General features: G+C 37.0%; 1 protein-coding gene across 1 annotated transcript in view; it reads right to left on the bottom strand.

Moving 5' to 3' along the window:
- Window positions 1-791: 791 nt before the first annotated feature.
- EDEM3 (ER degradation enhancing alpha-mannosidase like protein 3) overlaps window positions 792-14,277 on the bottom strand; it is a gene marked incomplete at its 5' end in the record, with an annotated part of 28,508 nt that continues 15,022 nt past the window's right edge. The window contains 12 exons of the mRNA XM_082484016.1: window positions 792-1,323; window positions 1,964-2,011; window positions 2,877-3,062; window positions 3,565-3,730; window positions 4,497-4,691; window positions 5,192-5,345; window positions 6,125-6,279; window positions 9,321-9,486; window positions 10,026-10,150; window positions 10,712-10,795; window positions 12,329-12,412; window positions 12,991-13,116. Coding sequence (XP_082340142.1) covers window positions 917-1,323; window positions 1,964-2,011; window positions 2,877-3,062; window positions 3,565-3,730; window positions 4,497-4,691; window positions 5,192-5,345; window positions 6,125-6,279; window positions 9,321-9,486; window positions 10,026-10,150; window positions 10,712-10,795; window positions 12,329-12,412; window positions 12,991-13,116 — 1,896 coding nt within the window. The 3' untranslated portion in view covers window positions 792-916. The remainder of the gene's footprint in view (window positions 1,324-1,963; window positions 2,012-2,876; window positions 3,063-3,564; window positions 3,731-4,496; window positions 4,692-5,191; window positions 5,346-6,124; window positions 6,280-9,320; window positions 9,487-10,025; window positions 10,151-10,711; window positions 10,796-12,328; window positions 12,413-12,990; window positions 13,117-14,277) is intronic.

Below are 14,277 nucleotides of genomic sequence, written 5' to 3'. Positions count from 1 at the left end.
TTGTAGAAAAAGGAAGATTTTTGTTATAGCTGATCTAGTTCTGTTTAGTGTCCTTTCAGAGAATATTGCCAGTTTAAATTCCGTATCTTGGGGTAGATTTTTCAACCTAGAAGGCCAAAGGAAACATCTGTAACTCAGCACCTTCCTCATCCACTTTACCTTAACCTCAAGCATAATTTTCACAACACACCGTGAATCTGGTAGACCCTAAACCAGCAAGACTGTCTTAAGTTTCCCTGATGGAACCTGCTTACAAAGCACACGTTGCCTTTGGTTTCTCTCATCAAAAGTGAAGCAGAAGGGAAAACTCACTTATCATCATGGTCGTTCCTCATGGTAACAGGTGGAAGGAGTGATGAGCAACACTACTATGTCTCAGTATGATGTGTCAGGACAAATCAAACTGCTCCTAGCTGTGTCTTAAAGACAAGACAACTGGAAACAATTTCACCCGCTGCTATCAATGAAGGCTTTCAACTCAGTAGAGATCATTGAACCCACACCTTCGCTCCAACCAGAACAGTCGCTTACCTACTGCCTCCAAGTGCTCTCTCATTGATAACCGTTATGTGGCATGCTAACCCCACTGCGTTCAACTTGTGCTTTCCAGAGACCAAGGGAGTATGACCTCTTGGAGCCTGGAACGCAGAAGTTAGGCCTGTTCCCTGAATGAGCCTCCTCGGTTACAGCACCATGCAGCGGAGCCAGACAAATGCTTCAATTGCACATTCCCATTTTTAAACAGGAAAAATTAAAACAATACAAAGAGTGCGTGCTGGATTTCTGTGGTAATTTCCAGGTGAAACCTGGTTGCTCATCACAATACTGAATATGTTTTCTAGTTCTCAGATATCAGGGCCTCACTTTTACCCAGAGTTCTCCATTTGTTTACTAACAAATAAGTTATTATTACAAGTCATAGCTCATCCTTTTCCATCATTTCAAATGCTTCTATATCTTCATTCCAGTCTGCTAATATGGATTCCATGGGTTGGACTTTATTATCCCAGTTAACTTTGGAATTTGACTCTGTCTCGGTCTTTTGTTCCTGAGGCTGGTGATCCCCTTGCGTACACGCTGGCTCCGGAGCACTAGCCTCATCGGTTCCAGGGATGTAGGAATCCTGATTTGAAATGGAAATGCTGTCACTGTCTGCATGAGCAGGGGATAAAGAATCAGGGTCAGGAACATCAGAGCTTTCTCCTTCTTCAGGCTCCTCACTGACCGCACCAATATCCTGAGATGCTGAAGTAGCTTCTTCTGAATTCTGTTTATGTGAATCGTTTTCAGATAATTTCTGGTCCATATTCTCCATTTCCAAGTCTTTGAGAGGGAGAGAAAAAAAAAGGTTTTAGAAAAAAAACAACCCAAACAACTAGGAAGGCAGCATTTTATTATGTATTTCATAAGCAAGGTAATTTCCCTTGACGTTATTCCTCAAGGAGGTGCAGACTTTCCATTGATATGAAAACTTAATGTTATTAAGGAACACATTTTACAGAGGGAGGTGAGGGAAGACATTTAAACAAGGGCAAAAAATATAGTGAGATGAGTTTTGGTTCCTCAAATTGGAATAGTGACTTCTGGGTCAGTGCTAGTTGCCATCCTTCAGTCTTAAGCAAATACCCACCGCATGCACTGAACTTTAATACTGGATTTTAAAGGACTCCTATATCCACCAGGATCCCACTTTTAAGCAAGTGGGAGACAGAATTTCTTAAGTTTACTGAACTGTGAATTAAAGAGACCCAAACACAAAACCTCCCTCATCACGTGCCCACTCAAAGCAACTAACATACACATCTGAAGTAGTGATTTAGCTTGTAACTTTACAACAGCTGTCTGATTTAACCATGCAGATTTCTTTGGAGTTAGATGTTTACACCTAGTATAAAGGACACTAATATTTCAAGACTTCTAGGGAGTTTAACCAAGTACAGCATGTTTAACACAGGATACTTACTGCTATCAATAATGTAGTTTGGAATCATTTTACCTTTAAAGATTGTTGCTGGGATTCCAAACGGAAGCACAAGGAAGGGGGAAGAAGCAGAGATGCATCAGAAATTCACAAATGCAGAGCTATCTTTTGTATTTAGTATTTTGTTAGAGCAGCTTAACCATAGTTATAAAGAGGAGGAATTTATAAGCAGCTATGAAGAAACAACACTGCAGCTTTTGGCATATCACCTTTGCAAACATGCAGAAAATAAACACTGTCACTGGTTTACTAGAGATACTTGTTCTTACATACTCTGCTTGGACAAAACACTGCTATGAGGAAGGCTTACAAAAGGAAAACCTAGATTTTTTTTCCTATATGCAAACATTTTAATTGGAAATGTATTAGTTTGCAGTTTTCTTGTATTATACAAGAAAAACTGCAAAACATCTGAGGTCAGCAGCCTTATTTCTCATGATAACAACTTCTCCTTAGATAGGCAAAATAGTTGTAACAGTTGTCTCTCCTTTTGAGTTCTAAGCATGTCACTGGGGAGCTTGATAAGAGAGAGGCATTTACAATGTAGGGCGCTGAAAACACTCATGGTATTCCTGACACCACTTCAAAGCAGATTATGACAAAAATGGTTCAAAAGGAATCCAAAAGGCTGTATTTTCTCGTTAGTCAAACTGACATTTAACTTCTGAACAGCATTTCTGGCTGTTAATTTTAACTTGGGGGGGTGGGGGTGGCAGATAATGACACATCTTGGCTATTAGGTTTTTCATAAGAAAGCCAATGTCAAACAGAAAACTAGAGCTACCAAATAATGCATTTGCACCTTTGGGTGGCAATAGAAATCACTACTGTACATTTCACATTGTGCCATGGTACGGATGGAAACTCAATGTGTATAAATAACCTCTAATCTTACCTCTGTCTTTTGCTTTATCAGAAAGGAGCACCTCCACAGACTCATACTCCCGGATTGCATCCAGTATAATGTTTCCTTCCTTGTTGAAGAGGAAGAGCATGGGAATTGTGATATCATCTGTATTCTTTCCATCACCAGCCATTTGGAAGAGAGGAGCTGTATCACTACTGCTTCCCTCATTGTCATCTAGCCAGAGGCACACAAAAGGAAAAGCAAGTAAACCTCCTGTTAGATAAAAAGACTACAACTCTGAACTTCAGCAGACTTTTTGAGCGGCTTCCTACTGCCCAGTCAGTTAAGAGGATCTCAGGCAGAAAATAGTAAGTTTGTTTTAAAAAGCAAAAAGCCAACTCATGTACTTTTCCTTAGAATTTTTCATTTGTATCTCAAGTCTTCTTCAGCAGTTAGCAGATAGCACTATTTCAACACTCAGTGATCCTTAAAATAACTTTTAATCTGCAAAAACAGTGATGATCACCCATCCCAATTTCTCTAGCTATACTTTCTGCACAGAACCAAACAAAACCAAAACATTTTTCATCTTCTGAAAGCACAATTTCTGTGTTGGAGTACTGTCATCTCAGAGAGTTTAACAGCTTCTTGTCAGTTTTCCAGTATCTTCGAATCTGTAAAATACAGGTTACATCTACACAAACTTAAGATCTTAAGAACTTAAGATTTTATTTACCAATAACAATGCCACCTATTGCTCCAGCTTTTTGAATGTTCCGTGCCTTTTCAGCAAACATACACTGGCCTCTTTGCATCAGAGCAATTTTCTCTTTCACTGCCTCAGGATTAGTGATCTCTGAGCATCCATTATATGGCTTAATGGTTGCAACAAATCCTCTTGTCTGTTTGGAAAAACAAAAATAAGCAAAACCAGAGAATTACAGCACTGGGTTCAAACCTGCAAAAGATTCCTAAGCATTTTCATTTCTTTAGTTAGTCTTACACATTTAGTGTTGTCTTCTGTCAGTGCAGGCAATCTTTACCCTGAAGCTGGAGTTCTAAGCAGCAAAGAATGACTGAGTGGAAACCAAATTCTCATATTCAGTGTATTTTGTCTATACCTGTGAACTGTTGTCTCTGTAAAAATTTCTTCTGTCTACCGCTAGTCTGGAACTCCTCTTTTGGGCTGCATCTTGGCTAATCAAAGTCATCAGGTTTTCCTACTGCTTCAAATAGGGACCATTGCCTCTATGATATTTTCTTCTTCCATCTAGATACAGCCTTTTATAAAAGCTTGCATAAGAACAGCCTACTTTAACTCTAAAAGGGCTTCTGCAAATTCATGGCTGACATGGTAGGAAAACCTTTCCTTAAATTAACATCTGAAGATATGCACTGCAGATTATATAAATCTGTTTCAAAAACCAAAAATCATACTGTGTATGCATTTTAAATCCTAAATCATGACTGATGACTCAGGAGCAGAGCATGGGCCACAGACCGATGAGCTAGTCATTCTGCCATTGCTGTGCCCTGTCATTTTAACCACTGTAATTAATTGACAACTCTCTCGCTGGCCATCCTGAAATAGTACCAGTACTGTAAAATTTAGCCTTACGCAATAAGTAACAGAAAGCTAGGAGCAGATCACATACACATCTTACATACCCCTGCTTTGTGTTTGGATAAGTCCATCCCAAATTGTGCTGGTCCAGCAGTCAAGACCACCCTGCCAAAGAATGGATGTGAAACAATTTGGACAGCACGAGGAGGTAGCTGTTGCTCTTTCTGTTGCTGACTGGAGAGTTCAATCATTTCCTGCATGAACCGTAAGCCATCTTCAGCATCAAGTGAACTTGCTGCCTGAATAGTAAAGAAACAAAAACAGTTTCTTCTTAAATGTTTGAGAAACTTTGAAAAAAAAAAAAAAGAAACAAACACGAAGTTGGGTTTGCTTGGATCACTGCTACAAAGATTTTAAAACACAGACTGGATGCTCATTGGCACTTATTCATCATTTCAAATAGGGAATTTAACTTTGTAGCATCTCACCACACTGTAGACTAAAAATATATAAACCTCCTAAACAAAAGTATCTCACACTGTAAACTAATATTTTAGATAAGATGCTGTTAACTGCATCACTTTGACATGAACAGCCTCCATCTAATTTAATGGATGATTAGTTAAAAGTGTTAGTATTTTGGCTCAGCAAAAAGTATCAACTTGCCAAATATAGTCGCATATTCAGCTCATGTACCCCTTTCCACAGTCTGGCTGTCCCTCCTGAACCTCTAAGTGTCAAATATCATCGCTAGTAGGATTTTACTAAAAGTTCTCAGAAAAAGTACTTCAGGTCTTACTTGCACTGCATGCTGTACTAATTGTACTCTTCCATCTTTTAGATGAATCAAACTAACTCCCATCTTCTTCAGTATCTCCAAGTGTTCAGGATTACTGGCCATGAAATCTCTGGCTCTCAATGGTGGTTTTGGTCCACTTCCCAAACTCTCTTCTCTGCCAAAAGACATTAGAGATCAAACCTTTAAAAAACAGATTATTCTTGAAACATAACTCTCACATTATTCCTACCATGACAAGATTAGAATCCTTTGGAATAATGTTGAGTAAAAACTTCACTAGAATGCAACTTCACAGTCAAGCTATCTTTTCTAAAAGTGGTCGATATTACCAATAATTCTGTAGCACAAAAAAGCACATGAAATGTTGATAACAAAACTACCATATGCTAGCTCTCATTTCTAAACAGAACAGAGAATTGTAAGACTAAAACCAGTTTTCCTCATACAGTTGCTACTCAGTTTTACTCATTAAGTATAAATACCAAAGAGGTGTTCAGAAGGATAAACTTCCTCAGCTTTAACAGACTGTCCCCAGTTCTTCAAAGCAGGTGAACTTATGTACGGTAGCGTGATTCACTTACTAGAAAGAAGAGTTGCAGAACTGTTCAAGAGACTAAAGAAATTAATTTAACAAATCAGAGAGATGTATTTCCTGTAATACCTGGGCTACAATTCCCACTCTGAGTATGTGGCTCATTAAGCTCCTTTTGCTTTGAAAGACTCACTAATTCCTGCTGGAAACAAACTAAATCTTGCTGATGATGCCAGAAAAAAAAACCTGATTTTTCCTGTAGCTAGGCTATCCATTTCAAAAGGACTCCAAACTCAAGCAGAGCAAACTCCAATAACACCTCGTATTTCTCTTTCCATGCATAACAGACTCTATTCCACTCACTCCTACACTAACAAAAAGACAGAAAATATTCATCTTACGCTCTGGAAATACCCCTAGGACAGCTCTTATCCACCACATTTTTCAAAGGTTCACGAATACTCTGAGCAAACATAGGGTCATTTGGGAAAAGAATCTGGGTGTTCGGACAGGTCCAGTCAAAGTTGCTGTCATCCAGCTCTGTGTATTCTGTCGTCTAAAATGAAAGATACAGATCACCTATTAAAAATGCAGGTTACATTTTATACGAAGAAAATCAACAGATAGACCTACCCTTAAGTAATTTGTGTACTCAGGGCATACAGCAGCTGAATGCAATAAACATCCTACAACTACACACATTCCAGAAATGAAGAATACATCACTCTTCTGTGCCACATCTTGTAATAATAAAGGGTAACTAGTGCACTACAACCCCTTTCTAGGAATAGATAAATACAACACCAGTTCGAATTTGTAACTTACCGAATTTGTAACTTACCGAATTTGTAACTTACCGAATTTGTAACTTACCGAATTTGTAACTTACCGAATTTGTAACTTACCGAATTTGTAACTTACCGAATTTGTAACTTACCGAATTTGTAACTTACCGAATTTGTAACTTACCGAATTTGTAACTTACCGAATTTGTAACTTACCGAATTTGTAACTTACCGAATTTGTAACTTACCGAATTTGTAACTTACCGAATTTGTAACTTACCGAATTTGTAACTTACCGAATTTGTAACTTACCGAATTTGTATCCACAGTTTCTAGAAATTTTTTGCAGAAACAGCTAATCATCTACTGGCAAACACTACTTCTCAAACCTGCTCATGACCTAGCTAGTGCCCCTGTACTTTTATGTGCTGGCCAACTAAAGGAAGTAGTTACAATTTCATTTGATATTGCCTTTATGCAGAGTTGACCAGCTGCAGGCCTTAGGTAATTCTTGCTCCGTATTACTAAGAATGTCACAACTTTTCATACGAACAAAAGACTCTCCTCTTCAGGAGCCATACAGACTTGCAAGTCTGAATGGGCAAGGATGAATCTATATATAAATTCAAACAATCTCTATTTTCAGGAAAGATGTCAGAGTTAACATTTACACAAATTGCTGCTTTGTGACATGTGAAACCATGTGGAACGTGTACAGTGATTTGGAGCCATATTTAGCTTGTTCTTAGTTTTATGAATAACTGGCAAGTTAATTTTCTCACCTATAAAAAAAATAATGTAGTGTTTATCTACTTCCAAAAAAGCCTGTTTGCAACACATTAGCTAATTAAAAATCAAGTATTTAAAGGCTCCCTAAAAACCAAGGCCTAAAAGGCTATTAGTTTACTGGAATAAACACTTTAAAGTACCTGTGCTCTTAGTGTGACAAATATTAGTCACATCACTCAAGAAAGAAGGTCTTGCAAGCACTATTGCTAGCATCAGGAGGGCAGGTTTAGATTGGATATTAGGAAGCATTTTTTCACTGAAAGGGTTATTAAACATTGGAATAAGCTGCCCAGAGAGGTGGTGGATTCACCATCCCTGGAGGTGTTTAAGAAAAGGGTAGATGAGCTGCTTAGGGACATGGTTTAGGAGTGGTGGTGTTTTTATCAGGGTAGGTTAATGGTTGGACTTGATGATCTTAAAGGTCCCTTCCAACCTCACTGATTCTATGATTCTATGATCAGCATAGTAAGACATGACCTTTCCTGCTTATAAGAATAAATACAAACAGGATGTTGGGTTGCTACTACCAACTAGTTCACAGACATTTGGGCTTACTAGCACTATGTTTATATTAACAATAATTTACACATTCCATTTATTCTTATCAATTTTTTTTCTCCCATCACATAAATTCCATAAAAGAGTAACACACTTACCTTCACAGCCTTTTAGCTGTTTAACACATCTTGTTGACATTTTCAATGGATCTTTCTTAGTTGTATTATGCACATTAGCAGCTTTGACTTAAAAAGCTTAAGAAAACTGCATTTGAACAATTTACACTGTCTTTTTTATTGGCCTTTTATTAACATTTATTGTTCTCAAGAGAAAAACATATATCAGGCTAGCACTTCACACAGCATTAGACAGCATTAGCTGTGGGAATCCTGTATGCCTCAAAAACATCAACTTCTCATGTTGGGAACAAAAAATATATAAAATGCTCCTTCAGACCCTTCAGAGCGAAGAGAACTTCTTGCATAGTTTAAAAAGTAGAGTCTCCATTTCCAAAACTCAAAGACAAAAGATGATAAAGACTCAAAGAAAGAGCATTCAGAGAGGGTGCAGGATCTCCACCATTAAGGAACAGGAAAAACCAACTTCCCCTTAAATGCATTACCAATGTCAGACATTAAGAGCAAGTAAGTAAAAATTGTCCACTGTCTGATGCTAGAGTCCATAAAGCAGAGTGCTTTATGTTAAATTTTAAGATTTCTCCAGGACCCATGGATTGACATGCATCATCAGGATGTTTCTCTGATCCAGGCATTATTGTAGAACACATAGTAAAGGGTAGAAATAGAGGTATGCTAACATAAGGGAATTTATGTCCCTGATGCCCTAGGCACTTTTCTATTCACTTTCTCATGCATTTCTTTTGCTTGCCAGTAGTATATAGTGCTCCTTATTGAGCACAAAAAAGGGGAGTATTTATGATGCTTCGTGGCACAGTTGTATTATTAGAGGTTATTTTGGAAGGTTAAGTAATTTATAAACCCATAAATGTTCTCACATTTACACAACAGATGCCTATTGCATGGAACAATTAAATATCCCAAAAGCTATAGCTGTATGTTGTCAAACTAGCTTTGTAGTGGTCTCAAAAAACCTCTCAAAATTCGCAAAGTGTTCATGTAGTAAAATAAGCAACAAAAAAAATTAGGCATGTTGTTGCAAATGTTTTAGAAAAATTAACAGAAAATAAAGACAAAGACAAAAATATAGCGTGTTATTTTCAAATCTATACAGAGATGGGGAATTATTTTCTTTTTAAATATTGCTAATATTCCACAGCTTTTTTCTCGATTCAGTGGTGCAGAATCCAGTCATGGAAACATTATTCATACTCATGTGACTGTTAATATGATGAAATAGTTCATATTAAATGAAGTGTTTTAGCACTGGTGTATTTCTTCAAATTAAGATTTTTCCTGATTTTTCTTCCACTTCCTCTCATAATAAAAAAAAAAGGAACTGCTTCAAAGCACCACTAAAACTGATTTAAATTTGAGCTGTTACTTACTGTATTTTTTTTAGAGATGGTTTGGTTTGTAGTGGAAAGCCAAAGTGGTAATAGATGAGCTTCTGTAGTAAAGATATAATCTTCAATGTCGAAAATCATGTCTTCCTTATCAGCAAACAGCAGGTAAAGATATTTAAACATCTCGGCCAGAAAGAAAGAGTCCATTCTATGGCGGGGGCAAGCAGGCAGGGGGAAGAAAAAAAAAAAAATTCATGTCCTTTTGGAAGATCCCCTTTTTTCTAAACCATCAGTAAAACAAATACTCATATTGCTCCATCTCTGAAGACTTCATAACTATTATTGTTGAGCTTAATTCCATTAGCATTCCTTCCACTTGGAAGAAACTATGTTCGGAGGGAAATGATTCAGCATGTTCAGTACAAAACAGCATTATAGAAAAAAAACAAACAAACCTCTTTAGAGGTTTAGAGGCTTCTAGATCTGAAGTGTATTTTGTTTGAAAGTAATTCGTCTATTGCTTTGAGACAAATGAAATGTTATTAACTAAAAATATTCTTATGTAACAAACTATAAAACTATTGAAATAGTTTCTTAGACTATGACAAATGGGTAATTTAAGACTTGGTTATCAAACTGAAGACAGACAGCTACTCAAAAGTCAGTTAATTCAATTACATAAACAGAGTAACTAGGTTTTTTTCCCCTATAATCTTTTTATGAAAAAAATCGTTGCAAATCCTTTACCTGTCTTCATGACTTCCTGTACGAACATCCTTCATTGCAGCAAACCCACAAGGTACTCTTGCATACTTGTTTAAGTTTTCGATGAGTGTTTTTCCTACTTCTAGATAGTAAGGGTCCCCAGTAGCCTGTAAAAGAAAAACAAAACCCAAAACCAAACAGTAAGCACTTAGACTTACTGTACAATTAGCAGCTTTCATTTTCCTAATGTTAATTTATTGATTCCATACCTTCTCAGACACCAGTAAAGTCTAAGTTATTAATAGTGCTAAACAGTCATAAGAAAGACTTCTGAGATACTACTGCATTACTTTTTACGGATATGCAGACAGGCACATGGAAATACCTACAGAAACACAAGACGTTTAGGCACTGTTCTTCTCTACGAGGTACAACTGGCTTTTGCTCTTAGTCTCTAAGATCTCTTTAAGAGAGATCAGCAACCCCTAAATATCTTTAAAATACAGGTCTTTGTCACTCATCAGTTTTCTAATTCTATGCATATAAAACAAAATTCCTAGAACAATTTTTGGTGACCAATACTTTCATCTTATTTATAAACAGACCTGGCTCTAGTAGATAAAATAAGCTGGAGATAGGCTACTCATTCTATACTGAAATAAAACACCAACAAAATTCTAGGTGCTAGACAAAGTGACCAAGAGTCAGAGGAATTAAAGTGATCTTACCTTATACAAGAAGTAAGTGCTTTCAGCAAATTCAGGTCTTAAAGGATGCTGAGCCCAGTGAACTCTAAAGTCTGTTGTGAATGCCTGAGAAAGAAAAAGAACAGACAAAAATAAATGCAAGAATAAAAAGCAAACACAGGTTTACTTTGAATCCTTCATAAACTGTATTACAACAGCTAAAGTACACAGCAGTGGAGTCCTGAAGGCTCAACATCAGTCTCAAGAGGCTCCAAGAACCTCTGTCCAGATGGCACATTTGAGGCCAAAACCTAAACCAGTGCTCCAGCCCACTTAGTATGAGTAAAATTTATGCTTGTGTTCCTGCAGAAATCTGGACACCACCCAGCTTCTTGACAAGTGTCCAGCAAGTGGAGTTCTGGTGAAGAGGTGCCAGATGATAACTTGTGCTCCAGGCCCAGGAGGCAGCACACAGCCTTCAATTGCTCCCATCACCACACACAACTGCTGCTGCAATCCAGCCAAAGCAGGCTGGAGAAGGGCCACTACATAGAGATGACCTGAGCTTTGACAAATACCGTTTTTGCAAACTTACCTACCACCTGACACTTCCAGTGCATTAAACTGTCATTTCAGACTGATAGATTGTAAGCAGCTGTTTCCAACATAAGTAGTGCCACAGACTAGAAGTCAGTTATTTAAAAGTTTCCTAGTCTATGTATTCACTCTTAATATGCACCGGCAAAAGGCACTTCTGTGGTGGCCTTACATTCACTTCTAGTTCACACCAGCGTTTAAACTAAGTCTTTGATAAAGGGGATGGCATATTGGCTTAAATACAACTAAACTGATCTTTCAAAGTTTCTTTCATAAGTACAAAGGACTGAAAAAACCACCCCACCCCCCAAAAAATCCTAAGGAGCCAAATCATAACATTTTAAAAGCACCCAAAAAAATCATTCCAGTAATTAGAGAGCATTCTCTGGTCTCAATTTCCACGTTAGGTAAATGCAATGTTAATTAAAATGTTCTCTAACAGAAATAAGCTTACACCAGAGGAAAGTCAAAATTACAAACGGAGTCAGTAGCTTTCTCATTGTTCTGGGTCATCACAGAATAAAGACACACACTTCAGCAGGTAAACAAGCTTTTCTGTGCAGAATTAACTTGCTCAAAGACTGCACTTGCAATATCTACAGATAAGTTTGTATGCCTGCTTTCAAGGACATTATGCAAAATTTCAGAGCATCCTCTCAGAACAATTCAGTCTTTGGTTTTCCTCCTTGGGTTAATAAAGATGACTGATCTTTAGCATTAATGCTATTACATTACTAAGCAGCTACAACTACATGTGCATATAGACAAGTTTTACATACCAAAATGAGTCAAGGTAAATTTTGAAAGGCTGGAATATAAAGTCTAAGCAATTAAAAGCAGTAGCTTCCTATTATTGTGTTAGTTACAGCATCAATGAAGAAAAAATATTTCACATCCAAAACACAGTTGTAATACATGCAGAACTGTAAATCACAAGAATGCTGTGGAAATGAGCCTTTAGCTTTAATGATACATATACCTACTACTTGTTCAAATGGATAGCTGAGACTGCTCAAATTGAGGTAAGAATCAGTTTACATGATCAAAAAATTACCACCTTACCTCCGGAAGAAAGTTATGCTTTTTTATAACCTGATACAGCATCTCATGAGTTTCAATAGCAGGTCTAATATCGCCCTTCAACACCTAAAATTCAATAATAAAATTAACAGTAATTCATCATGCGTAGGAATGATATACAAAAGTTAGGCACAATTACTGTGTTCATGTAAAGCTACAGAAAAATTTCTATATTTCCAGCAGATATATACTGTATTACCAATAAGCCATAGATATTCCATAACAGCTTTTTAAGTAAAATCAGTAAGCTCATTAAGACTACTGCCTATGAAGAAAAAGGATCTCTATCATTTACAGAGAACTGTGGTGGAAATGTGATTTAGTTTGTCTTAAAAATGTAAATGGCACACAAATTAGAAAATTTGTAACTAGACTACTAAAAAGGCAGCCTCATTTGAGTGTTTTCATGACGAGGAGTGAAGAGAGCAAACCACACGGACATACTTTTCTTGATACTCAAGATGGCCAGAAATGCACGTTAACTTGCGTCGTAGCATTGAAGTGACAGGAGGAGTGAGTACAGAAATACTCATTCAGTATTTTTGAAAATCAAATTAGTAAGCTTGACTTGTCAATTATATATCCAGTCTATTTAATCATTTACTTGTTATTAAAATCATCTGCACATGGGTTTTAAACCTTACCTGCAATCCAGGGAAGAAAGCCAGCAAAGAATCCATCCAGGTTCTAGCATTTAGCATTGGTTTATGAATATGAACATCGAGGAGAAGAGGTGGTTGGCTAATGTATCTCATTATGGCATCATAGTGCTGATAAACATCGGAGAAATTATGTGTTTATGTTATCAATACATTTTATAAAACAGATATGGACCACTAGACTATGACATTTTATTTCAATGGAAGAACTAGTGCTACACTCCTAATCATTATTACATTTAGCAATGCACAGTAGTTCGTAAAACTAGAAACTAGAAAGAAGTGTAGTAAATACCGAAAAGCTCCAGAGTATTACATGTGCAATACACATTCAAATAATTCACATACACAGAAGTGTATTCAGCAGCCATGTGATAAACAAGTAACTATCACAGTTAAGGCACATTTATTATGGCTGATTCTTTAAGCACATGCTAAACAAAGCTGAAATTGCCTTCTCCGAACAAGACAATTCAAAAGCAAATACATCTCAGGAGGAGAAGGAGGAAAGGAGGTATTAAAAAAACCCCAACAAAGCAGCTGGACTTGATGGCTCAGAACTTTAAAACCCACTCGCTCACTTGTCAACTTGCTGACTTCCAATTCTATACTCCCCAAGATATCTGCCTTTCTTGTTTTCTGAATCATGAGCATATGAGCCAAATCGACAGGAAACAGTTAAAAGACATAATTGTGACAGAATATAATAATGGTGGCTGCAGGTTAGGAATATGAAATAATCACTACACTTAAAGTGTAAGCAACAGGTCTTTAGCTGCTGATTTATTCCAATTTTAATACTGCTTACGATATAAAACCGTGCTATATGATATAAAGCGTTTTTATACGACATTGCTATTTTCAAAAAAAAGAATGCTCTTATGAAAGAATAATGATGTTGAGAAAGTTGCTTAGTAATCTTGTGAATTTAGTAATCTAACTGTGTTTTTCAGCTTGTAAGTATGCTTAAATGTATACTGGGCTTTAGGATCTGCAGTGCAATGTTAGATACAGACTTCACTTTTCAGATCTTTTTTGTTGCTCCAGGACAGAAAGAAATTGTACCATATCTTGTTACAAGAGGCTCTTATATTGTTTTACAGAAACATTTGCAGCATTACACTCTCCAAGATGATCTTTAAATACAGCTTCTCCTATACTGGAACCATGGAAAAAGGTCCAGAAGATTCAGATTTTCATTGAACGGGATTAAAATAGCCACTCAGGTGACAGTTCACCCAAGCTTAGGGAAAAATCGTATTAAAAGAGCTG

The sequence above is a fragment of the Vanellus vanellus genome (genome assembly GCF_965231255.1).
Source record: "Vanellus vanellus genome assembly, chromosome: 5".
NCBI classification, from domain to species: Eukaryota; Metazoa; Chordata; class Aves; order Charadriiformes; family Charadriidae; genus Vanellus; species Vanellus vanellus.
This window is presented reverse-complemented; position numbering and strand designations above follow the sequence as displayed.